Source organism: Calidris pugnax, unplaced genomic scaffold (assembly GCF_001431845.1).
Source record: "Calidris pugnax isolate Ruff unplaced genomic scaffold, ASM143184v1 scaffold15, whole genome shotgun sequence".
Lineage (NCBI taxonomy): Eukaryota > Metazoa > Chordata > Aves > Charadriiformes > Scolopacidae > Calidris > Calidris pugnax.
This window is the reverse complement of record NW_015090774.1, coordinates 2,343,964-2,366,759: the sequence shown is the minus strand read 5'-3', so window position 1 is coordinate 2,366,759 and position 22,796 is coordinate 2,343,964. Positions and strand designations below refer to the sequence as shown.

General features: G+C 37.7%; 1 protein-coding gene across 1 annotated transcript in view; it reads left to right on the top strand.

Annotated features, from left to right (window-relative positions):
• Positions 1–22,796, top strand: part of KLHL2 (kelch like family member 2) — a 69,187-nt gene that overhangs the window by 3,472 nt on the left and 42,919 nt on the right. Inside the window, exons 2-3 of the mRNA XM_014944613.1 lie at positions 1,109–1,215; positions 5,718–5,839. Of these exons, the coding sequence (XP_014800099.1) occupies positions 1,109–1,215; positions 5,718–5,839 (229 nt within the window). The remainder of the gene's footprint in view (positions 1–1,108; positions 1,216–5,717; positions 5,840–22,796) is intronic.

Below are 22,796 nucleotides of genomic sequence, written 5' to 3'. Positions count from 1 at the left end.
ATTCAGGAAAGTTGAAAAATTATCTTCTCAAAAGTACTGAGAATAGGGATCGCAAGATTGACGTACAGCACTACCACCGTCCCTAAGGAATATGTTCTGTAAAATTGTATTTTCCCCTTTTCCCTTTGTTGTCAGGGCCCTTAGTTTTGTGTATTGTGTGCTACTTCTACAGGGATAGTGCTAGCGTGAGAAAGCCATAGCCACAACTGTCTCATTTCTATTTAGATGCTGGGAAATTGCAGTCTTTTGGTTTTGTGGTGGGTTTTTTTGTTTGTTCCCTTCCCCCTGCTTTCCATCTAGAAAATTTAATTATAAAGAATACACAGTGTGGTGGGTTTCACTGGAAGAGGAATATCCAATAGCTGTAAACTGAATTGGAAACACCTGTATTAGGAATGATTATGAATATAGAGATATTTCTTTATTGCAACAGAAGAGGAAGGAAGTATGTATTACAGTTGCAAAGGACAAGAATGCAAGTGGATGTGATGAAGATAAAAAGTCAGGCAAGATATGAAGTTAACCATAATGAATTCTAAACTGGTCAGAGTGGAAAAAATTATTTCTATTATGTGCATGGGCTGTGTGTGAAAAATGCTTGGAAAACAGTAAATATAGAGATGATTGACTAGTGATTTTGGAAAATTAAGTTGGCATGGGCTTCCAGTGTAATGTGACACAGACACCACAATTGAAGTTTGGATTCTTTGTTATCTGTAAAGTCTTATTTCTCAGCTCAGTTTTTTAGTGTTTGTGTATATAAAATTCTACTTTCTGTCATAGTTATTCAAAGAGGCCCAGACTTTGAGTGAGAAGGCTTATAAATTGTGCTGATAAAAATTTTTGGCTGTTCAGTGCAGAAAACTTCTGTGCAAGAAATCACAATTCAGTTATTTGATTTTTAGAAAGTTCTGTGTACCCAAGCACCATCTGTAATCTGACTGAGTAATAGCCCTGTGGTTGTGTAACGCGTTTAAAAACAATGCTTCATCAACATTGTCTGCCTGCCTCTTTTGAGGGCACGGGAAAATAGATTGTGTGTGATGTTATATGCTTTTCTGTTGTAGTTCACTTATGTGAAATTGCCTTCTCTGCTATTTCTAAATAGTCAGAACTTGCTGTGTGATGTGACGATAGTAGCTGAAGACATGGAAATTGCAGCGCATAGAGTTGTGCTGGCCGCCTGCAGCCCCTACTTCCATGCCATGTTTACAGGTACTAAATGTTTCAATACTTACTCTGTTCTAATCCAATCCAACTGTATAAAGCACAAAATTAAATTATTCTTCTTTTTAGGATCTCATTTAATTTTTTGATAAGCCAATAGCGACATTTGGGTTTCTTAATGAATTTTTTTTTTGCAGTCGAAGAACATACTGGCCATATATTCTTTGTTAGCACAATGAATGCTTTAAATAAAAAAAAAAAATTATATGTTAATTTAGCTAGGAACTGTTGAGTTGTTATATCCTTTAAGGCTCTAGTAATCTCCCTTGTCCAAAAGAAGGTTAAAATAACTTTCATGTGAATTTTGGAGTATATTCTGTCCTTTAACAACTACTGCTGCTATGTTCTTCAGACCCCGAGTGCTCTAGGCTGTTAGTAGATAAAAAAGCTCTCTGTGGCTTTGGCAGCCTATAGCTGGAGTGCATGTTTTGGTATTTTTAGGGTAATTCTCTGTGACAGATGTACTCTGCATCATTGCCACAACTTTTCTGTGCAGGCTTGATTCTGCCTCTGCTTGCTCCATGCTGGCCAAGTAACTGATTTGCTGCTACAACAGGAACGCTGAGGGCTTGCAAGAAGGCTAAGATAGGTTCAGGTTCACAGGAGCCTCCAGCTGAATTCCTGTGCTGTGGGTTTAATTCCATAATGGTTATAAATCATATTGAAATCATGTGGAATTTGATGTCAAAGTAAGGATGCTACTAAATGCATATTAAAATTAATTTCTGAAGTTTTGTCTGTTCCTTCTCAAATCTTGTGCCAGTTTGGTAGTCTGAAATCAAAAGAATTTTCTGCAACCTATTGCTTTTGACCACCAGCTCAGGTGGGGGCAGAAATATGACTCTTGGCCTGCCCGTATACAAGCAAATTGGAAGTCTAATAACTTTAATTGTATGCAACTGTGGAAGATTGATGAAATTTGGAATACTGTTATGTCCTGGGGAAGTAGCTGATTATTCTTGATTTTATATGTAAATGTTTTGACACAACCAAAGCTAGAAGTGGAGTCACTACTAGCAGCAACAATGCTTTAAAGTTATGTGTAAATGGAAGTATCTATTCCTCTAGTAGTTCAAGTTTGCATTTGTGGTTGAGACAAACATTCCACGTGACTGATACATTCTTTCTTAATTCTTACTGCTTTCTTTAATGTTAGAATGAAAACAGCTGCTTCTGCAAGTTCCTTTTCATCACCTTAGTAACAGAGAAACACAAGCCTCTTATATTAGTTCTGTATTAAAGATTAGCTGTCACTGACTGTCACATTGAAATTATTCTTTACTGGGAGTATAAGTTTTACATTGTGCTTTCTGTGGCAGACAAGACGTTTCTGTTTGCCCCGATGTTTATTACCTGTTAGGAGTGACAGTGCAGCCATGCCTGTGGTCGCTCACCAGCTGGAATCACTGACATCTTCAGCCTTTCCTTGCTTCAGTCCCTCTTAAATTTTTTTGCTTGTTTTATGTTGCTAAATGTCATCTTTGACCCCCAGTGGTGTGGGGGGTGGGGAGCATTTAACCCATACATCTGTGGCAATATTTGTGTAGTTCGTGAACCAAATTGGTAGGCGTTTAATCAGAATTCAGCTGTGGCTTGAAAATTTATCAACAGATTTTATGCTGCTTTTAGCAGGGCCCAGCTGTGGTGTTGGTGCACTTCACCACAATTCAACACAAAAAAAATCCTGAAGTTCATCATAATTTCTATCTCCACGAACCCTGAAATTCACCCATCTCAGGTGGATTTGTATTCTCATCCAGTAATCTGTAAATTCAAATAAGCAAGCTTGATCCCTTAACCAGCTACAAACTAAAGAAAAAGTATCTTTCTGCATTCAGAATAAAACAGTGACTGAAAACACAGTAAAAAAATTTGCACTTTTATGCTTCAGGGTTACTTCTTGACTAGAAATTAGAAGCTTATATTTGGACGCATGTTTGCAGGTTACTTACATCTTTCTCTGAGTCATTAGATCCTGCTGTGCAGGATCGGGTATGGCATTACCTGACATCAAACCCTCTGGTTTTTTTGGGGGTTTGTTGATTGGTTTGTTTGAGGTTTTTTTTCTTGTTTCCACTTGTTGCAATGGTAGAAGTAGCCCTATTAGATGCTGAGAAAAAGTTACTGTCTTTTAAAGTTAGTAACAATTATAGAGGAGAAAGGAAACATTAAACATCTGGGACTCTGTTACCAGAAATAATTCTTTCTTCTGTGTACAGTGAAATTCTGCAGAAATACGTACTGTGATCTGAATTAAATAGGTGTAAATGATTAGAGGAAAGGATTATAAAACATCAGTGAAGGGACACTTCAGTGGCTGTAGCGCCTGACTTGGAAAAGGTTTAATTTTCTCTTCTGCCAAGGCAGTTATCCTCGGGGAATTACCTGCTCTCTTCGCTTTCATTCTCCATTTGTTAAATCATGTTAAAAAAGCAGAAAAGGAAAAGAAAAGCCTTCCTTACATTTCTTAGTGAGGAACCATATAAGCTTTGTAGATAGCCTTTTAGTAACTTCAGCTCAACTACTGCACTGCTGCTCCTGCTTTGGAGTTTGGGACAGCTTGGTGCTTACCTTTCTGTTCACAATACACATTCCTGCCACTAACAACTCTGTGGAGATCCGGCGGGGCAACTTTCCAGACATGAGGAGAGTTCTTCAGCAGGTTGAATTCTAGACTGAGACTGCCTAGCCAGTGAATTTATGTTTTTCTTGCATATGATCTGTCAAACAAATCTGGATCACAAAAGGACTCATCTAGAATTGTAGTAAGACTGTACGTCCCTTTAGCATGAAAGGTAGAAGCAAATCTTTTACTGGAGTTGTTTATTATTTTTTTTTTTTGTATATTCTTGGCTCTGTTGTTAAACAGAGAAGTTGCCGGTCCATGGCTCTAGAAGCCTTGACACAAAATCTGAAAACATACCTAATGTGCTTGCAGAATATCAAAATACTCTCCCCCACACACAATTTTCCCAAAGGACCACCTCCACAGCAGCTTGCATAATAAATAACTTGCAGCATGCATGCTCTGAAGATCAATAGGTTTAATCTGTGTCAAACTAGAAGTGGAAATCTGGAGTGCAGGTCCCTGCAGAGAACATGCTGCAATCTTCCTTCAGAAGTGTAAGGATATATTTCAGAAGAACAGGTGAAAAAAGAAGGTTTTACAGGGGCTAGATTTTGCTGGGTTTGATGTAGTTCATCATCATTCTGGAATGCTATCAACCTGTGGTGGCATTTAGTAGTGCATTGCTGTAGGTAGTCCTCTGCACTTCCTACCACTTAAAGGGTTGATTTAAAATGCCACTTCTTACCCTTTAGCTCAAAAAAACCAGAGGCATGAATAACAATAGATTTCTCAGTGATGATCCCTTTGCCAAATGCACTGAGTAAAATGCATTGTTTGGTACCAATCGTGGGAGACCACAGGGTAACAAACATTGAACGTGTGTGTGTACTTCATAAGGAAATACCTTCATAAGGATAAGCATTTTCTGGTTCGTTTCCCCATCCTGTCTGCTTCTGTTGTTATATATATTAAATTTGTTACCTCATCAATACTGTTCTCTCTAGATATCTAGGGGAAAGAAATAAGAATACATCCAATATAGAAGAATAAGAAATGGATGTATCCAGAGACTGGGATATACTCTGCCAAAGTGAAAGTTTATATACCTGCCAACTTAACTGGTGTAGTTCATGTTTCTCTTCCCAGTGCAAGTCAATGCAAAAAGGGTTAAAGGTCTGAGATGAACAGATGTGCAGTGGGTAGTCATGGAGAAGGTTATAATCGTTACTTCAAAATGTGTCTTTGGGCAGTTATTTCAGATATAAAGAAAATATTGCATTTTGAGAAACAATATGTTTTAGAAGGAAGAAGCTATTTTTCAGGCCTTTCTATGAAGATTGGCTGTGGCATATGGCCAATATGTCAGCCTCCACAAAATGAGATCCATTTTATCTTAGCTTGAGTTTTAACTGTTAAATCAGATCTGTAACAGGAGTGAAATTGATAAGTGAATAGTAAGTAGGCAAAGAAATATGTATGTTAATTATTCTATGGGGGTATAATTTTCTTATTTTAAATAAAATGAGTCCAGACTGCGTTTAGTATGCTCCTTTGATTAAGAAGTTAGTAAAGCTAGAGTATTTTATTAGCTTGCTTTGCCAACAAAATGTTTTTGTATGCATTTGAAGTGTCTTACTTTGGTCTGATGATAACATTTTCCTGATATTGTATGCTGAAGAAAAGACCTCACCTGCAGTAAAAGTATTAACCCAGGTAGCATTCACATGATGGTAACAACAAAGTCTTCTTTTCTCATTGGAGGGAGAAAGGAAAGAAATTGAATTATTATTCTTACAATTGCTTTACTGTCACAACTGATAATGCACAAAGTTCTGCTACTGGCAGGAGCAATTACTATTAAACTTCTACAGATGTGCTGTATTTCTACCTAATTTACTTGACTAATAAACTGTATTTGTAGGTGAGATGAGTGAAAGCCGAGCAAAGAGAGTTCGAATAAAGGAAGTTGATGGCTGGACTCTAAGGATGCTTATAGATTATATTTACACTGCTGAAATTCAAGTTACAGAAGAAAACGTACAGGTAAGAGTGGGAATGTTTTCTGCAACAAGAGAGATGTAATTCATTTTGTCAGTGAGGTTCAACTCTGACATGGGAAATCTCATCTGCAAACTGGAATTTTTTCAGACCTTATGCTTACAAAGCAAGTGGCCACGCTATTTAAATTCTGAGTCAAATTCAAAGAATATTGAAGTAAATGAAGAGTCAGTTTTGCAACCAAATCTTATGTAATACGATAAAATAGATGGTCTACTCTGCCTAAAATTAATGCTGTCAGCCATCTCTGTACCACCCCCTCTCTGATGCTTTAGTCCAATTTCCATAAACAAAGTAGATTTGCTCCTGAATGTAAAACCATGTTCTCCAATTAAGCTGTTTGTGTTTATTTTCTTTTTTTTTTCCTGCTAGCCTGCAGAATGAATTACTCTCTCCTGCTTGGTCTCTGTACCTTGCCAGTGGCCACTTGTGTAGAAATGATTAGGCACTGCTGGCTTTTTTTCTTTTTTAATCAACCAGTATCTATCATGAAGATTTGCCCATCCCACACAGAGCTAATCAGTATTTCTGATCAGTTGTACCTTAAGCTGAAACTTCAATTAGAATAAAACAAACACAAGCTTAGAGAACTGAGCTTCCTTCATGTTGTCTAACCACAAATCCTGAAGATGGACAGGGTACGTTTTCTTTCCACTATTTTTTGAGATTCAGCATAGATTTTTGGTAAGTTTAAAACTAGTTGTGTAACAGGTGATGCATTTAATTCTTTTTTCTTCTTGCTCCTATGCCCTTGCTTCTGCTCTTGCCCAATGCCAGTTTACTAGTAGTCATTTTCCTGCTTTTACAGGGGATAAACCCATGTTGCTGTATTTGGCATTGAAAACTTCTGTTGTAATTGTGTATTCTGAAATTAATTGCTTTTATTGGGCATTAGGCTGAAATTAATAGCTTTTTATTGGCTGCTGAATCTGTTTGGGTCACTGCTAGTTTCAGCTGTTCTTGATTGAACATCTAGGAATGAGAAATATTACCAACTTGAAACAAAATATCCTATTACTAAACCTTCCTTACTTTAGGTGATACCGTAAGTCATTTAATTCTGCAAGATTAATTTCTTGTCATGTACTTCTGTCTGAAGATATATCTGATGATTTTGGGGATGGTAATATAAATAATGTGGGCTGGTGAATGATATTACAAGTTTGTGGTTGCTTAAGTGCTGAGGAGAGATAGTCAAGCTTTTAAGTGGATTTGGGTTTATTGCCATATAATTGCACTTTAATGTTGATACTGAATACACTTGTAATATGACTGGTAATGAATGTAAAGCTATTCTTACTTTTGTCACTTTCGTCCTTTTGGCATTCTTAGTACTAGTTATGTACTGTTTATTTGTGTTAGGGCAGAACCAAACATTATGGATAAAAGTGAATGTGCTGGTGCAAGTGCATTTCCTTCAGTTTGAAAGCAAAGGTGGGAAAATTCTGTGAATTTCTGGAAACTTAGAAACCTAGCACAGACTGTAAGGTATTAGTTAAAACTGTATTATCTCTATAAACATGTTGCATGCTCTTGAGATTAATTCTAGCTCTCAATTTCTTGTCTATATAACAGGCATAATTATTGCTAGAAGGTATTGTGAAATTTTGGTAATGGTTAAGGATTTATCTTGTAGGAATACAGAACCCTGAAAACCTAAGATGCCGTGTAATATTATGTCTAACTTTTTTATATTTGGGCTAATGTGCTAAACTTGAGCTTCATCTTCTAGGTATCTGGTTATGATTCTTCATCTGATACCCTTCACGGGATTTCAAGTACATTATGCTGTCTCTTCAGGTTATACATAGCAAGAATTGCTATTGAATTAATTTCTAATTCGTGATACAATATTGGTTTGAAAAGGGCATGGCTGATTCTTGTTTAAGTAATACAGAATTGCTAAGTACTCTTTGGTATTAAAATAGCTACATTGTATATTTATGAAAAGTAATTATAAATGAATACTTAATGGTATAGCCAAGCTCACTGGTCTTTCTCAAGATGCAGGCAGCTTCTTTCATTAGTACCTTAGTTGATTGAGGCGTGGAGTTTCTTACTGTGCCTTCCTAACTTCTGAGTAAGAGCCGTTTGTTTCTGCTCCCCGCTGTCACATTCTCACTTCTATGTTTTTGGGCAAGGAGGGGGAGGTGTAGAAAAGTCAGGTGTAATCAGTGATTGAGGAGAAAAGCACATTCATTTAGTGCATAAGCTATCAACACAGGAGGCCTTCACTGGTTATCAGTACATTAGTTAAATACAAAAGAATGTTTGTTCTTTTCTTCAGTTCTTGGTTCAATAGGTTCTCTCCAGCCCCCAACAGTAAGACAGCTGGTATATGAACATGATGAATGTACATTCTTGATTTTCTTCTAGTATTTGTCCTTCATTTAGAAGGAGTTATTTTATCATTCATCTCCAATGGCAGTCACTTAGTGTAAAGCTATACCAGTGTTTGTCTCATATTTACATATTATGTCACAGTTTCCTACGTTCTCAACTCTACTCTTCCTTCCTTTTTTCCTTTATCTTTTTTTTTTTTTCAGAAATGAAATGAAATGTCAGATTTAATGCAATATCATATTTTTCATGTTTTCAGAAGAGAACACCAACATTAATGTTTTCAGAAGACAAATCAGCTTCTTTCTTGCACATCAGTTTTTTTTTCAATTTCCATATAGGTATTGACTACATGCAGTGCACAATGTGGGAGAGTTAGTTACTATAAGAAGCTCATGTATGAGTAACTCTCCCACACTACGCCGATGTGTTTGAGCACGTATTTAGTCAGCCTTATACCTAGGGCCTCCTCTGAGCACAAGTAGACTGGAGAAGAAGTTCCTGCCGTTATTTGCCGCCTGTAGATTTGTTATGGGCTTTAGAGGTCAGCTTGATACACAGTGAGTGGGATGTGATTGGGGTAAACATGGGATAAAATCAGTTGTGTTCCATTCCAATTCTGCACTACAGTTCTCTGTTTCTGTAATTGTGCTGGTACAGCTGCTTGCTGATCTGTATTATAAACCAGATCACTGGACTTATAAAAAAAACCAAAACCACATAACTCTTTTTTCCCCCTCTCCCCTTTTTCCTTACCCTGGCTTTTATTTTTTTTTTTTTTTTTTAGTTTTTCTTTGCTTTTTCAGCATTTCTTTTGAGTTTTTCTTCTGTTGTGTTTTGAACATAAACTTTCAGCTTTTATTTAAATCTTATTCATTGAATGTGGATTATTTATAGTGAAAATTTTAACAGAGTCTGAAAGGCATAAAGGTCAAATGCAGTGTTTCAAATTAATGGAAAATACTATGAAAGTACCAGAATTGTATGAATAAAATAAGGGCTTATAAAAAAAACCCAAACCCCATAACCCCTTTTTCCCCCCCCCCCCTTTTTCCTTTCCCCGGGTTTTTTTTTTTTTTTTTTTTTTGAGTTATTCTTAACTTGAATCACTTCAAGGATCTGGTTTATAACACGGCCTTGCCAGCTGTTGTGTTCACACAATATTGTGAGTTAGTGTATTGAAGTGTAGAAATATACACCTGTGTTGGGAGTGGACATTTCCCTGCTGCCCAGGGAAATTATTACATGTAGCTTCATTTTGGACCTACTAATAGACATGCTGTCTTGCTTTTGAACAAGAAGTGTACATGAGAGACAGCAGAAGAGAAAATCACAAATAATGATATTTTTACAAAGCTCTATTCTGGCGTATTTTTCCCTTTAAAGAACTTTGCTAGGTACAACAAACATAAAGTCCAAAATCCTGAACAGGATCCGTTTTATAATATGTATCATTTTTTGTATTGGTTTTCTGAAATTATTCAAGAACAGTGTTTGCATAGTAATAAGGATATTATAAACACATGAACACACAAAATGTGTGCATCTTTCCTTTGTAACTCTTACTGTTCACACAGATTGCCATCTAAAGTATAACAGACACACTTCTATTTGTATGGTGTCATGGGGCACGTGCATAAGCGTTGACAGCATGTTTGATTTGAGGTGCTGTAAAAAACAAGGTCTGATAAAGCGCCTGGTTTCCCTAAGAAATCCTCAAGAAACAAGATCCTCATGTCGTCCAAGCTTTTTATTAATGCAGTACAATATTTGGTAACTGAGCTTTTACTATTTGTGCTACACCTCATCACCTGTAGGATCTACTGGTTGATCAACTTCTTGAATCCTGAAAAGTCCTCTAGCTTGAAAATGAACAGATACCCCCACACCAAAACCCAAAGATGTCCCACGGCTCAAGCAAACAGACATGTGCTTTTCAAGATGGTCAGCTTCTGAATTTTGTTTGTGGCATGACCCACAGAAAGTTGGATGGGCAGGACTAGGACTGAGGGTATGTTAAAGGAGCACAAAGGAACAAAGAATGGGAGGTTACAAGGAATATCGGAAAAGATAATTGTTATTGACTCTGTAAAGTGAAACAGTGACTGAATGTATCTAGTCTTGGCAGAGCATATTTAATCTAACACTGGAAACTTTATAACAATCCTTAGGTAGTTTTTTCCAGCTGCTTTAATAGCTTTTATAGTTAAAAAGATACTACTCCACTTAAATCTTCTTTGGCCTGTATTACACCAATTTCTGGTACTTCCTTCTGCTGTCTTGTAAAGCAACTTGTTGCTAGTTTTGCTGTATCAGTCTTATCTATGGAAAGACTCTTCTCATTCATATAATTTTTTTTTCTTTAGACTGAACATCATAGACTTTTCTTTGGAGGAAGTGCTTCCTGCTTATGATGCATCATGTACTGTTTTTTGTGGTGGAACATGTGAAATGACCTCCATTTAGGGGCTCACAGTTTTTTCTGCAACTGTTGTATTGCCAGAATATCAGATTTGGTAATGAAGTAGATTTTTTCCTCATGCCTGTGTCTCATGGTTACAGGGTTCCCCCCTTCTTTTCACTAAGGGGCAGGTACACCAGTTCACAGGAGTTTTAATTAAAAGGGAAGTTCAGGATCGTGATGGAATTACCAGTTTAACAATTTATGACTACACATCAGCTGAACAACAACAGCTGTTTGTGTTTGTGCGTGCTTTTAGCTTGAAGAAAATATAAAATGACTTAGTATAAGCCAGTTTTTAAGACTCATTGCTTTACTTTGTATTGCCACAGTCTTTGAGCACTTACATGATCAAATTACTGTCGCTTAAATTCCAGTAATCTTCAGAGCCCTATTATCTTCGTATCTGAGCTGAGAGTCAAAATACTTCTAGAAATATTTTGATGCTTGTCAGGCTTTATCCTCAAAAGAAATACTTTGTGTATACGAACTTCTGACTAAACTAACACTCTTTATATGAGTTAGCAACACTGTGAAGTATAAAGAGCATAAAGCATGTTTTTTGAAACAGTTTGATTTTAGATACCTAACTTGGAATGTTTTTCAAGAGTTTCTAAAGCCTACCAATAAATTATTACTTTGAACACTAAAGAGCATCTCTTTTCCCTTATTGCATCAAAAGATGTCCCTTACCTTTCAAAGGGATATATTCAGTTTTCTATATGAACATAGGAAATTTTCTGGTTTAAATGGAGTAGACTTTTCCATTTTAGAAGCAAAGGCTGATTTTCCTTTACAAATGTGTGATTGGGCATCGTAAGAGGAGAGAGTTCATTTCAGTACTTGAGCAGAGATGTGCATTCTGTGTCCTGGAAGTGTGCCTGCTGCTGTGTCAGTGGGTGGGAGAGATAAAAGAAATATTTATTCAACTGAACTGAACGCCATGAAGCTTTCACTAAATCTTATCATATAGTACATTCTGTTTCAAATATAACGTTATATATATGTATGCATTTATATGTATATAATTGCTTTGAGACAAAGTAATGCTGAAATTGCTTCCATGGAAACTTGACTGTTCTCCTTCAGAGAGCCTATGAAAGATGACTGCACAAAAATGCTACATTTGATTTAGGAATCTAAAAAGGGTAGGAAGGGAATAAGTTTGATCTTGATGCATTTGAAGATGTGCCTCTTGACGCCTCTTCTTTAAGGCCTTTTTGATAATGAAGGAAAGTGAAACATCTTAAGTAACTCTAGGCAGTTATATCACTATTGATCATGAGTAATACCTTGCATGTCACCAAGAAACCAACAGATAATTAATATAAGTACAGTACCTCCCCAGTTGTGCATTCTACTGAAATGCAGGGCTCTTTAAGAGGAGTTCATCCTGAATTAACAGCAATCACTGAATGGTTTTCAAATAGACTATTTTGTATGCCTGACAGTTCGGTTTGGTGATGACAGTATGGGTAAGGGTAGCAATTTTCCTGGCTAGAAGCAGTCACAATCTTCTAGGAGATGCAGTTTAATAGTTAATAAAACTATTATTGCCGTACAAGAGGTTGAATTCGGCATCCTTAAATTTGCAGGCTGGTAGTTGATAAAGGCCTTTTGTTTACTTTTATTTGCCTCTCTTTACTGACCAAAATTGTCTGGTGACAGCATTTAAAAATTATTCTTATTTGGAGAATACCTGTCTTCCCACTGAAGTTTTCAGTATATTATTTATTAATTGAATACAAGTTTTGAGTTCCTAGATCTGTATTTTAAGCCAGTGGGCTTTTTCCCCCCCAGTTCTTTGTACTATTGCATCTCCACAGAACCTGGACAGCCACTTCTTACAACTTTTTCATCTTGGTTTAACTTCCAAAGTATTTCCAGCAATACATGGCTGCTTGGATGTTTGGTGCTGGAGACAGAATCCTGGGCCATGTGAGTACCATTCTGAGCTGGTTTCTTGCCAAACTCTGCATGGTCCTAAAGAAGAATGAGGCTAGGTCACGTAATACCAATGCTATTGAATATATTGAATATTTTTTTTCTTACCTTCTAGAGAACTTTTTTTTTTGAGTGAATGAGTTTAAGCTGTTTCTCTTACTGCCCCTAAAAAGGTGGAGTAATATTGCACTGAATTCTCTGTCAATAGCTACATTAGATATTTTTTTTTTTTAATGAAAATAGCTCTGACTTTACATTAAGGTTTATCAATATTGACAGCATCTTTGGAACTGAAATCTGTGAATTTATATTTCCTGTGATGTAAATTTAACTTTCCAAATATCCTAGTGCAGTACGTAGTTTTTCAGACAGACTGTTAGGCCAAATCTTCATTAAAACTGTACCTCTATCTTTCAAGCTGTTCATATAGTTTTATTTTTCTGAGCTGGTACTGAATTCTGATACCCAAATAATCTCCAGTAAGCTTAACACTTTGGAGAGATTTGGCTGATGATAATTGATACAGTTGCTCAAAAATGGATTTTCTTCTCCATATAATGTTAAATAACACGAAATGTTAAATTGTCATACTGCATAATTTTTCAGCACCATTCAGACAAGTATAGTCTTTGCACTGTGTTCTGGTGCCTTGGATGGGCACAAATGGAATCTTGTTTTGATGTTTTTTACTTGTTAAGACTTGATAATCATTTTGCATGCCACACCAGCTCGTCATACCTGCCCCTGCGGCAAGTACATGTCTCAAAATTATTTTTTTTTAGCTGAAGGGTCAAGTGTTAAGCCATATACCTGGGCTTTTTTATTACTTCTCTGCGTTTGCATAGGTAGAGGATAATTTGTCAAGATATGACTTTAAAAATGAGGTACACGTACATCATTTCTCATCAGGTAAAAGCAGGTTATGCAGTGACAGACTAAATTGTCAGCTGCCTTAATTTTTAGATTAAATATAGTTGTCAAAAGTGAGTAATTAACACTCTTGTCTGTAACTGCTGCTTTAAGTATTGGACCATGCGCTTAGAATTGGGGCTAAAATTCAGGAACGCCAATACAAAATACTTCTCCTCTGTCTTAGGTGTGCTGAGGCATCCAAAGACTGTGTGGTGCATCCCAGCGTGCGGAGCCACACAGCTTCACTGGGGATTCTCTTCACTGCAGTTCACAGCTTTTGCCCTTGTGAGAATGAGAAGGGAGGAAGGAAAAAGGCTGTATTTGTAGAGTTCTTAAGACCAGAGGGTATCTTGACTGATGCTTTCAACTTTCTAATTGATGTCACAGCTGTAGCATTCTTTTAATTATATTTTATGTGATAATTCTTGTAAAATTTTTGTAGACAGTGTCCCCATGCCCCTTTCAATATATGATGAGTAAGGTGCTAATTATTGAACCCTGAGGTGACAGGTTACAATCCTGCTTGGTTTTTAGTCCCCTGCTGGGAATTAAAATATTTGTCGTGATCTTCAACTCCCACATCTTCCACCAGTGGGTGTTTGCTGGACTTGGCTTGATCTTGAAACCTGAAAACGTTTCCTATGCTGTCCACCATCATAGTCCAGCTTAGCATCAGTTTTTGTGCTGCCTGCATAGAGACATAGAACATTCTGTCCATAAACTTTTTTTTTTCCTTTGCTAGTAGGTTTCAAGCAACTGCACTAATTCTTGAAAGCAATTTTCTTTACAAAGCATGTTTTATGTAATAGAGCTGTCAATAGAGTGTCAAAAGCTATCAGTGGTTGGTGATCTCATTTCCCTGACAGATATTATTGAAAGTTTAGAAGGAGATTGAGTTCTTTAATGGATCATCTCACAGAGCTGTAAAAATGAGCTTTTGGTCTTTCTGCTCATCTTTATCATGGCTACTAAATTCTGGAATTCTTGCAAATCCTGAAGTCATATCCAGAGTCATTCAATTTAAAATGGTTTCTAAAACTGGCTCATTGTAATGACTTTATGATTGAAACTGAATTAAAAACATCAGTTAATCCTCACATGTGTTTAAACCACTCTTTATATGGTAATCCAAACTTTCACTTCTATTCTTTTGTGCCGGCACAGTTTCAATAATATTAGGGGCTTGCTGACACTGCAGAGAGGTACTTAAATCCAAGCTGATGTGAGTTTCGTTACAAACCCTACTCATAGAAACATGTTTTAAGTCTTACTGGGCAAGCATTTAGTGCTTGACTGAACAGTCTTCAAGTGTACTATTTGATTGTGTGCTGAAGAAGTACCAGCTCTTGTTTTGCTCTTGTGCATATTTTATACGTTAGGCCTCAAGCAACCATCTGGTTACCTCTTTTGACCCTTTTTTAAATTTTTTTTTTGTATTTTTGACAACAGCTTGGAGAATTTTAATAATGTGAGAGCACAACTAATATGTAGCTTAGCTGGAGGAAAGACAGTGGCACACTTCTCGAATTTATATGCATTGTAAGACATGTCAGGCAACAGTAAATGATCTAATTTTTTCTAGTGAAATAATCCTACTAAGCATTCTTCATTTGCTTATACATGCCTGCCTGTCAGAAGAGCAAGTGTAGGAGGGAAGAGAAAAGAGGAGTGTGATCTTTCTACAAGCATATTTTATTACCAATACAAGGTTCATTAATTTGTGCTTTAAATGAGTAAGCTTTACATAAAAGAGCTGCTGACCAAAATACTAAGCAAACAACTTTGTAGGGAAACAATATTTTATGCTCTGTCAGTTTTTAAATGCATATTAAGTAATATGTATTTTTCTCTACGTATTGTCTTTTCCATAACGTATCTTTTATGACTAGCCATTATGTATGTGCAAAGTAGAAACCACCTGGTTTTTGGGGCGCAATATTATGTGCACCGCAGAACAGATATGGTCACTATATTGTCACTCCCCTTTCTATGTTTGTTGTTCTTAGGACTGAGAAACTGAGGTTTTTGGTTTGGTTGAAGGTGTATTCCAGAGCCTCACACCTGGCTGAGAGACATTTGATGCCTCACTAAAAAAGTCCCTTTTCCAATTTGGCTTCCTTGGTGATATGACAGAAGAAAATCACACTGTGTACTTAACATAAGGAAAGTGTTAGGAGTTGCTGAATCTGGTAGCTGTATAATGGCAACGCACTTGCAACTCCATGTCCCCAAGCTTCAGCTGATCGTGAGGCTGAGCATGTGTTTCCAGCTGGCACATACACAATCACATGTATATAGCACAGGTATGTGCAGCTAGACACACGGATCAAAGCAGGCAGAAACACTCAGCTGTTGTCTCAATTCTGTCTTTAGGTGAGCTGTCTTCCTCAAAAGTCTCTTTGACATGTCTGTTCAACACCTCCTTTTGCATTGTGGTGCTAGAACTAGAGCAGACCGTCCCAAATTATGTTTTAAGCCAAGCTGAATAAATACAATTCTTGCTGCTTCTTCATTTAGGGATAAAATTCTTTATTGTTCTTTCAGCTTGGTGATAGATGGTAGGATTTCCAGAGTTTCAGGAGGTAGGTAGCAAAAGGAGTTTGTAGAGAAGGTAACTGCTGTTCCTGTACAGCTGTAGCTTTGGTGGCAGAGAGAAAAATGGTGGCACGACCATCAGAAGCAGGAGAAGCAGATGCCGCACGGATATGTCAACTACTCTTTCCTGAGGCATTCACATTTTTACATTCCTGCCTTTTTTTTTTCCTTGTCTGAAGATACCTTGCTGCTATTTCTCTTTGTCCTCCAAGTGATGCTTTATTCACGTTTTGCTGGCATTTTCCAGCCAGCAGAGAGAAAAATGGTGGCACGACCATCAGAAGCAGGAGAAGCAGATGCCGCACGGATATGTCAACTACTCTTTCCTGAGGCATTCACATTTTTACATTCCTGCCTTTTTTTTTTCCTTGTCTGAAGATACCTTGCTGCTATTTCTCTTTGTCCTCCAAGTGATGCTTTATTCACATTTTGCTGGCATTTTCCAGCCAATGAATCTTTTTATAACATCTTTTTTTTTTGCCGCAGTCTTGCTAAATGGGAGATTCCAGAACTTTGTTCATAGAGGAAGTTGGATAGGCAGAAGGGTATGAGCCTTGTAAGAATGAAAGGATACCTGAATGGAAATTTGAACTGCTGTACACCACTTTGTAGTTGATAAAAAGAAATGCATAATGGAGAAACAGAACAAAGAATGAGCACAAGAGATAAAGATGAATCTAAAATGTGGATCAAAAGGTAAGAGGAGTGAATTAAAAATGTCCCAAAGCTGTAAAAGACTGTCTTGGACTATCAAATGCCCGAGTGTGTGGGAGGCAGAGAGTCTTGAACTTCTGGAGAGAGAATGTGGTCTTATAGATTGAATCACAGATTTTTCCCTATCTCAACATCTTTGTTTCTTCATAAAATGTTTTGAGGGAGGATAAAAACCACTTGTTTCTGCTTATTTGGAAGAGAGACTTCTGGGCAAAGGCGGTGAAGAGGCTTGTAGCTTGGCTGTGTCACCATGGTCTAAGCAAGAGCCAAGGAATGAATCAGAAACTCATGGAGGAGGTGATGGGGTGAGACAGAAGCGGGGTTGAGGCAGGAGTACATTATAGAAGAGATACTGATCTGTAATCCTGCACTTCAGAGGCATGTGATTCTGATTACTGTGGGAGGTGAATGGGAAGTCACTGAGGGATTTAAACAGGCATGTTTAATTTAAATGATAAAAAGAATAAACCACTTTTACTCAGCACTGCAGCTCTAAATTTAACAGCTGTTCATTTCCTGCATATTGTTTCTTTAATGAGTGATTTAGGAGAGCATGTAGGCTGCCAGAGCCACGCATGAGCAAGGTGCCAAAAACTAATTAAGGTAGAAAGTCCCAGTTACGCCAACGGACTGTGCAAGGTGCATCCTCTTACAGATCAAGGACAGGATCAGAGAACCAGTCAAAATATGAGGCATTGAAGCAAATGAATATCAGATCACCAGGGAAAAAAGGATTTTATAGATGTATATGTAAAATATAATCCTTGCGTACCCACAACGAAGAAACTTTCAAAGTGAGGTGGCTGAGATTGCATAAAAATGTTATATTCTCCGTGATGGCTATTCCTTGCAGTTTCAGCTCACATTTTAGTAAATCAGTACAATGTCACTAGTGATCCTGAGCATTAGTGTGAATATCAAGGAATAATTTTTTGTTGTTGTTGTTACTGTCAGGTAACATAAAAGGAGTTTCAACTTTCCATATGTTTTAGAATTGTACTTGAGTTGTGCATAGCTCCTAAAAACCTCCTGTAATTCTTTGAGTGGTCCAGAAATAACCATAGCAAAGGCTTTTGAAAGTCAAGTTAGTTATAGTCCCTTCTAGATTGTCACATGATGAGCAATAAATAGATCAAAAATCCCTAGGGAGCACGGGAACAAATAGGAATAAATAGTTGGTTTTCACTGTATCAAAATGGTTGTAATGTGTCACAAGCTTCCAAAGAAGGATGGGTTATTTCTTTTAGTTTTGAAAAGCAGGTAGCAAAAGATGTAGGTGATAAACTGTTCTAAGGATTTTTTTCAAGACCAGACAAAAATAGAAAATTTCACTGCTAAGCTAGATGTCGGGCTAGCATGATTACCAAATTTAATGTTAGAAAGTGTAAAGCAATGCATGAAAAGAAAAATTTGAATTACTCCTACGTATTGCTATGTTTTACATTAACAACTTTTCCTAGAATAGAATAACATACTGTAGTCACCTTAGAAAAACTTCAGCTCATTGTGAAATAGTGGCTTTAAAAAGAAGTGTAAAAAAAAAAAAAAAAAAAAAAGGCACAGCAGCATCTGTATGTCACTGTATAAATCTGTGTTCTCACCTGTAACACTCTGCTGGATGGTCTAAAATATGACAGGAATAGCACACTTCTGGGAATGGCTTAAGGCTGTTAATTGAGGGAGGGAATTCGGGCCTTTTTTAGGTTGACTATGAGATGACTAAAAAAGGACTCTGCTTTTCCTCCAATACCTATTTGTTTTGAAGACTCCATATACCCTTTTTAAAGGTCAAAGATCAAGTTATTTACTTATGCTTAAAGATAATATGCTTTTTGTTAGGATACCTAAAGAGAGGAGTGCAGTAAAAATGCACGTGCATACATATTACTGTTTAAACAGTGGATGCCTAATGAATAGAGCTTGTTGCTGAAAAATGCATGAGAGGAGCTGCCAAGGATGCAGAAGGTGAGCAGCGTGCTTTTCTAGCTGCACTGGGTGGTTTGGAAATGATTACCTGTGAACAGTGGGTTATCATTATATAGGCTGTGTTTCAAAGCAGTTATTTTCACCCCATAAGGTTTACCTCCCTAATTAGGTGAGAGCATCTGAGGTCCAGATCTGGGTTAGGTTCACCTGTTCTACTTTCTTCCATCCTAGGTTTCCTCTTCCCCTTTTCCTTGGAAGGGGGGAAGACAGAAGAAGGGATGGTTCTGATGGAAGCAGAGCAGTGCCGTGAAGCTTCATTTCAGTAAATACTGGGTTTGACCACATATTAGGGAAAGGAGGAAGACATAACAGATTCTCTCTCAAACCAGCTGCTGAACTTGCTTCCAGTGTGGAGGAGATCTGTGGCTGGTTGCAGCAGAGCTAGACAGAAGCAGTTCTAAACAGGGCATTTTTATTTTTTTTTTGCCGTTTCTTCCTCTCTATCCTATACTTCTCTCCTACTCTTAAAAGAAGCCTGCATCCCTGACCCACCAGCCAGAACCATAGGACCACGACAATCTTCTGCTGTCCCCTTTCAAACGTGGAAGACCCAGGCTCTTGTCCCATTGCAGCCCTTATGTTTATTTACCGGCAAAGCACTGGACACTCCCGATTTTTCTTAAGTGAAATTTGGTTTTAACTAACTAGAAATGCTGTTCTGAAAGATAAGCTGTACCTTTGTGCTTCAAGAGCAAGCTATTCCTTACATTTCAAGGAAATGTTCTCTGTTGTGTCTAATTTACTCCAGACCATGAGGTTTCATGTGTCTTTCTCTGGTAGTGGATGAAGATGGCTGTTCCTAGACTACCTGGACTGAATAGGCTATTGCTTTGGTCTAATATATAGTTATCTTATGAGGTTCAACAAGGCCAAGTGCAGGGTCCAGCACCTGGGTCGGGGCAACCCCCAGTATCAATACAGGCTGGGGGATGAAGGGATTGAGAGCAGCCCTGCCGAGAAGGATGTGGAGGTACTGGTGGACAAAAAGCTGGACATGAGCCGGCAATGTGCTGTCACAGGCCAGAAAGCCAGCCACATCTTGGACTGCATCAAAATAGGCATGGCCACCAGGTCCAGGGAGGTGATTCCCTGCCTCTACTCCCCTCTGGTGAGACTCTACCTGGAGTGCCGTGTCCTGCTTTGGGGCCCTCAGCACAGGAAATACATGGAACGAGCCCAGAGGAGGACCACAAAAAAGATCAGAAGGCTGGATCGCCTCTCCTGTGAGGACAGGCTGAGAGAGCTGGAGTTGTTCAGCCTGGAGAAGAGAAGGCTCCGGGGATACCTTACTGCATCCTTTCAGTTCTTAAAGGAAGCTTATAAGAAAGATTGGACAGGCTTTTTAGCAGGGTCATTTGTGATAGGACAAGGGGTAATGGTTTTAAACTAAAAGAGGGTAGATTCTAACTAGATGTAAGGAAGAAAATTTTTACAATGAGGAGGGTGGACTAGGCTGCCCAGAGATGTGGTAGATGCCCCATTCCTGGAAACGTTCAAGGGCAGGCTGGATGGGGCTCTGAGCAACATGATCTAGTTGAAGATGTCCCTGCTTATTGCAAGGAGTTTGAACTAGATGACCTGTAAAAGTCCCTTCCAATCTAAAGTGCTCTATGATTCCTGTATTTTCATTATTAACATGATTTAAGGTTGGTCTAGGAACTGATCGGAACTGCTCAACTTCTATACCAGAAGGCTGTTTGCCTTCTAAAAACAGGATGGGAAGAACATGCAAATAGAAGAGCACACAGAAGGAAACTCAGAGATTATTTTTTCCTGCAGTTGACTGGGGGGGATGCATTGGATTTTCTTTTCAGAAGACAGGGATTTTACCCATTATTTGACCATACTTTTAGCTAAAAAACTGTGAAGTTCTAGGCTAGCCTGAAAAATATTTGTAACTGTTTCATGGGCCTGCTAGGATTGGGATTCTCTTGTGATAGGTATTATAGCAACAAGCCATATGTATGGTGTGGCCCAAAAGAGTCAAGTCTACTTAAATAAAGGAAGCAGAGAAATGATGACCCATGGGTAAGTAATCAGGACTGAGATCACAAGTTTTTTGATTCTAAAAACCTGGTCCCTTCATCCTGCCTCATTAGGATGTGGTTGCCCTTTAACTAGACGTTAATGAATAAGAACTTTTGTATGCAAACTGCCTTCTCAGGCTGAACAGCTTGTGCAACTTTTCTGAGTCTGTGATCTTTAAAATTATTATGCTGCTGGGCTGTTTCAGAGACTCTTCTCTGTCAAGTTGGATGAAAGCAGCTACTTTTGTCTCAGCTATGACCTTTACTGTAGGCATGCATGTATCTTTATGTGTGACCATAAAGCTACCTGTGGCAAAACCTGAAAGACAGCCCTTGCTAACTTAAAGCTCAGAGGTAATTTGCTCACCTTTAAAGCCCTCTATGCAAATGAAAGCATGTGTGCCCATCCATCTCCCTGTAAAATTCAAGGTGCTTATTATGAGTAAATTAAGCCACTTAAAGAAGAGACTCCATGTTTGACCTCTCTTACTTGAAGTAAGTTCAGCAGTATGTTGCCTACATGTAAGATGAAATTTGTGGAAGCTGAATAAAGGCTTTCTTGAAACTGTTTCTGTTTTGTGGATATTGAATGTATGAAATGTATGTATTACACCTTCATCTGAAAAAAATTTCAAATGGGAGCCTAGGTGTGCCATTTGCTTGGGGATTCTGTCCCTGCATACATGAATTTTATAAGTACAGTGTCTAGATTAAAGTGATTATGAAATTTGTCATTAAGTCTAATGCCTTGGGGTTTTTTTAGGAGGTATGGTCTGCTGTAGGAAACTAAATGACAGATAAAAGATTATCTCAATAAAATATAAAAACATAATTGTAACACTAAAAGGTTGGACTAATCAAATGTCTTTTGAGTCCACCAAAGGGCTGCTTATTGCACATTAGATGTTAAGCTTGACACAATTTTTGTATTGAAGATAAGCACCATGCAGACAAAGCATTGCTACTTCATGTCATTTCTTTTGCCCTTAGTTCTTGGTTTTGTATTGCTATGAAACTTAGTAGTGTAGATGCATCTTCTGTATCAGAGAATGGGATAATAGAGAAAGCAGAGGTTCACAATCTACTAACTCAATTATGCAGCCATTTGTTTCCAGCACAGGCTTTAGGGTTTTGCAAATGGTGTTTCAATCCCTCTCTTGAGGATTGCCAGAAAATATGGAGTTATACTAGGAGAACAAGCTTTGTTTCTTTCAAGTCAGTCATTTGGTAATGAAAAAAAAAAACCCACAACTGCAACACACAATTCCTTCTTCAATGCCTTCCTCCTCATTTCCCCCCAGAGTTGTCTACTTTGGGAAACATAGCACGTTAACATTTTGATTCTTTAGTCAGCCTTGTATGTCTTTAGTTTTAGTGAATATTTAAAAAATATTTCTATATTTTTATCATAGTAATCTTTGGTATAATTAAACTCAGTGTATCTGTCAGTGGAGTCTGAAAAGGATGGTGGTCTAGTACTGAAGGTATGAGATGTTAGGAGTAAATCCTATAGCTGAAGCACACTAACTAAAAGCATCAGCTTTTATGTGGGTCAGCCTTTACAGAAAGACTGAAGACCATATAGAGTGAGTTATGTTATTATGCCTACTTAATTTTTTCAGCTTCTTCTAATCCTTTTGCCAGGGAGCGTTGTGTATTATTTGACTGGCTAGTGCTTCAGCTCCCATAGTTAAATTGTCCATTTTCTGAATGATGAAGTATCAGGAGCAAGTGGCTTTGTTCAGACTGTAGTTAGTCTTATTTAAATTATCCCCTTCCTAAGAAAATATGAAGGTATTTTTATGCAGCTGTATAATCTTATAAGCCATGACTTACAGCATGATGAGGATTCTGAGCTTTCATTTTAGATGAGTTACTATACATATATTTAAATTCATTGACCAAGCTTCAAATCAAAACCTCTGTTTCTATCAAGGAAAAAGTTTTAAGATTTTTTTTGCAC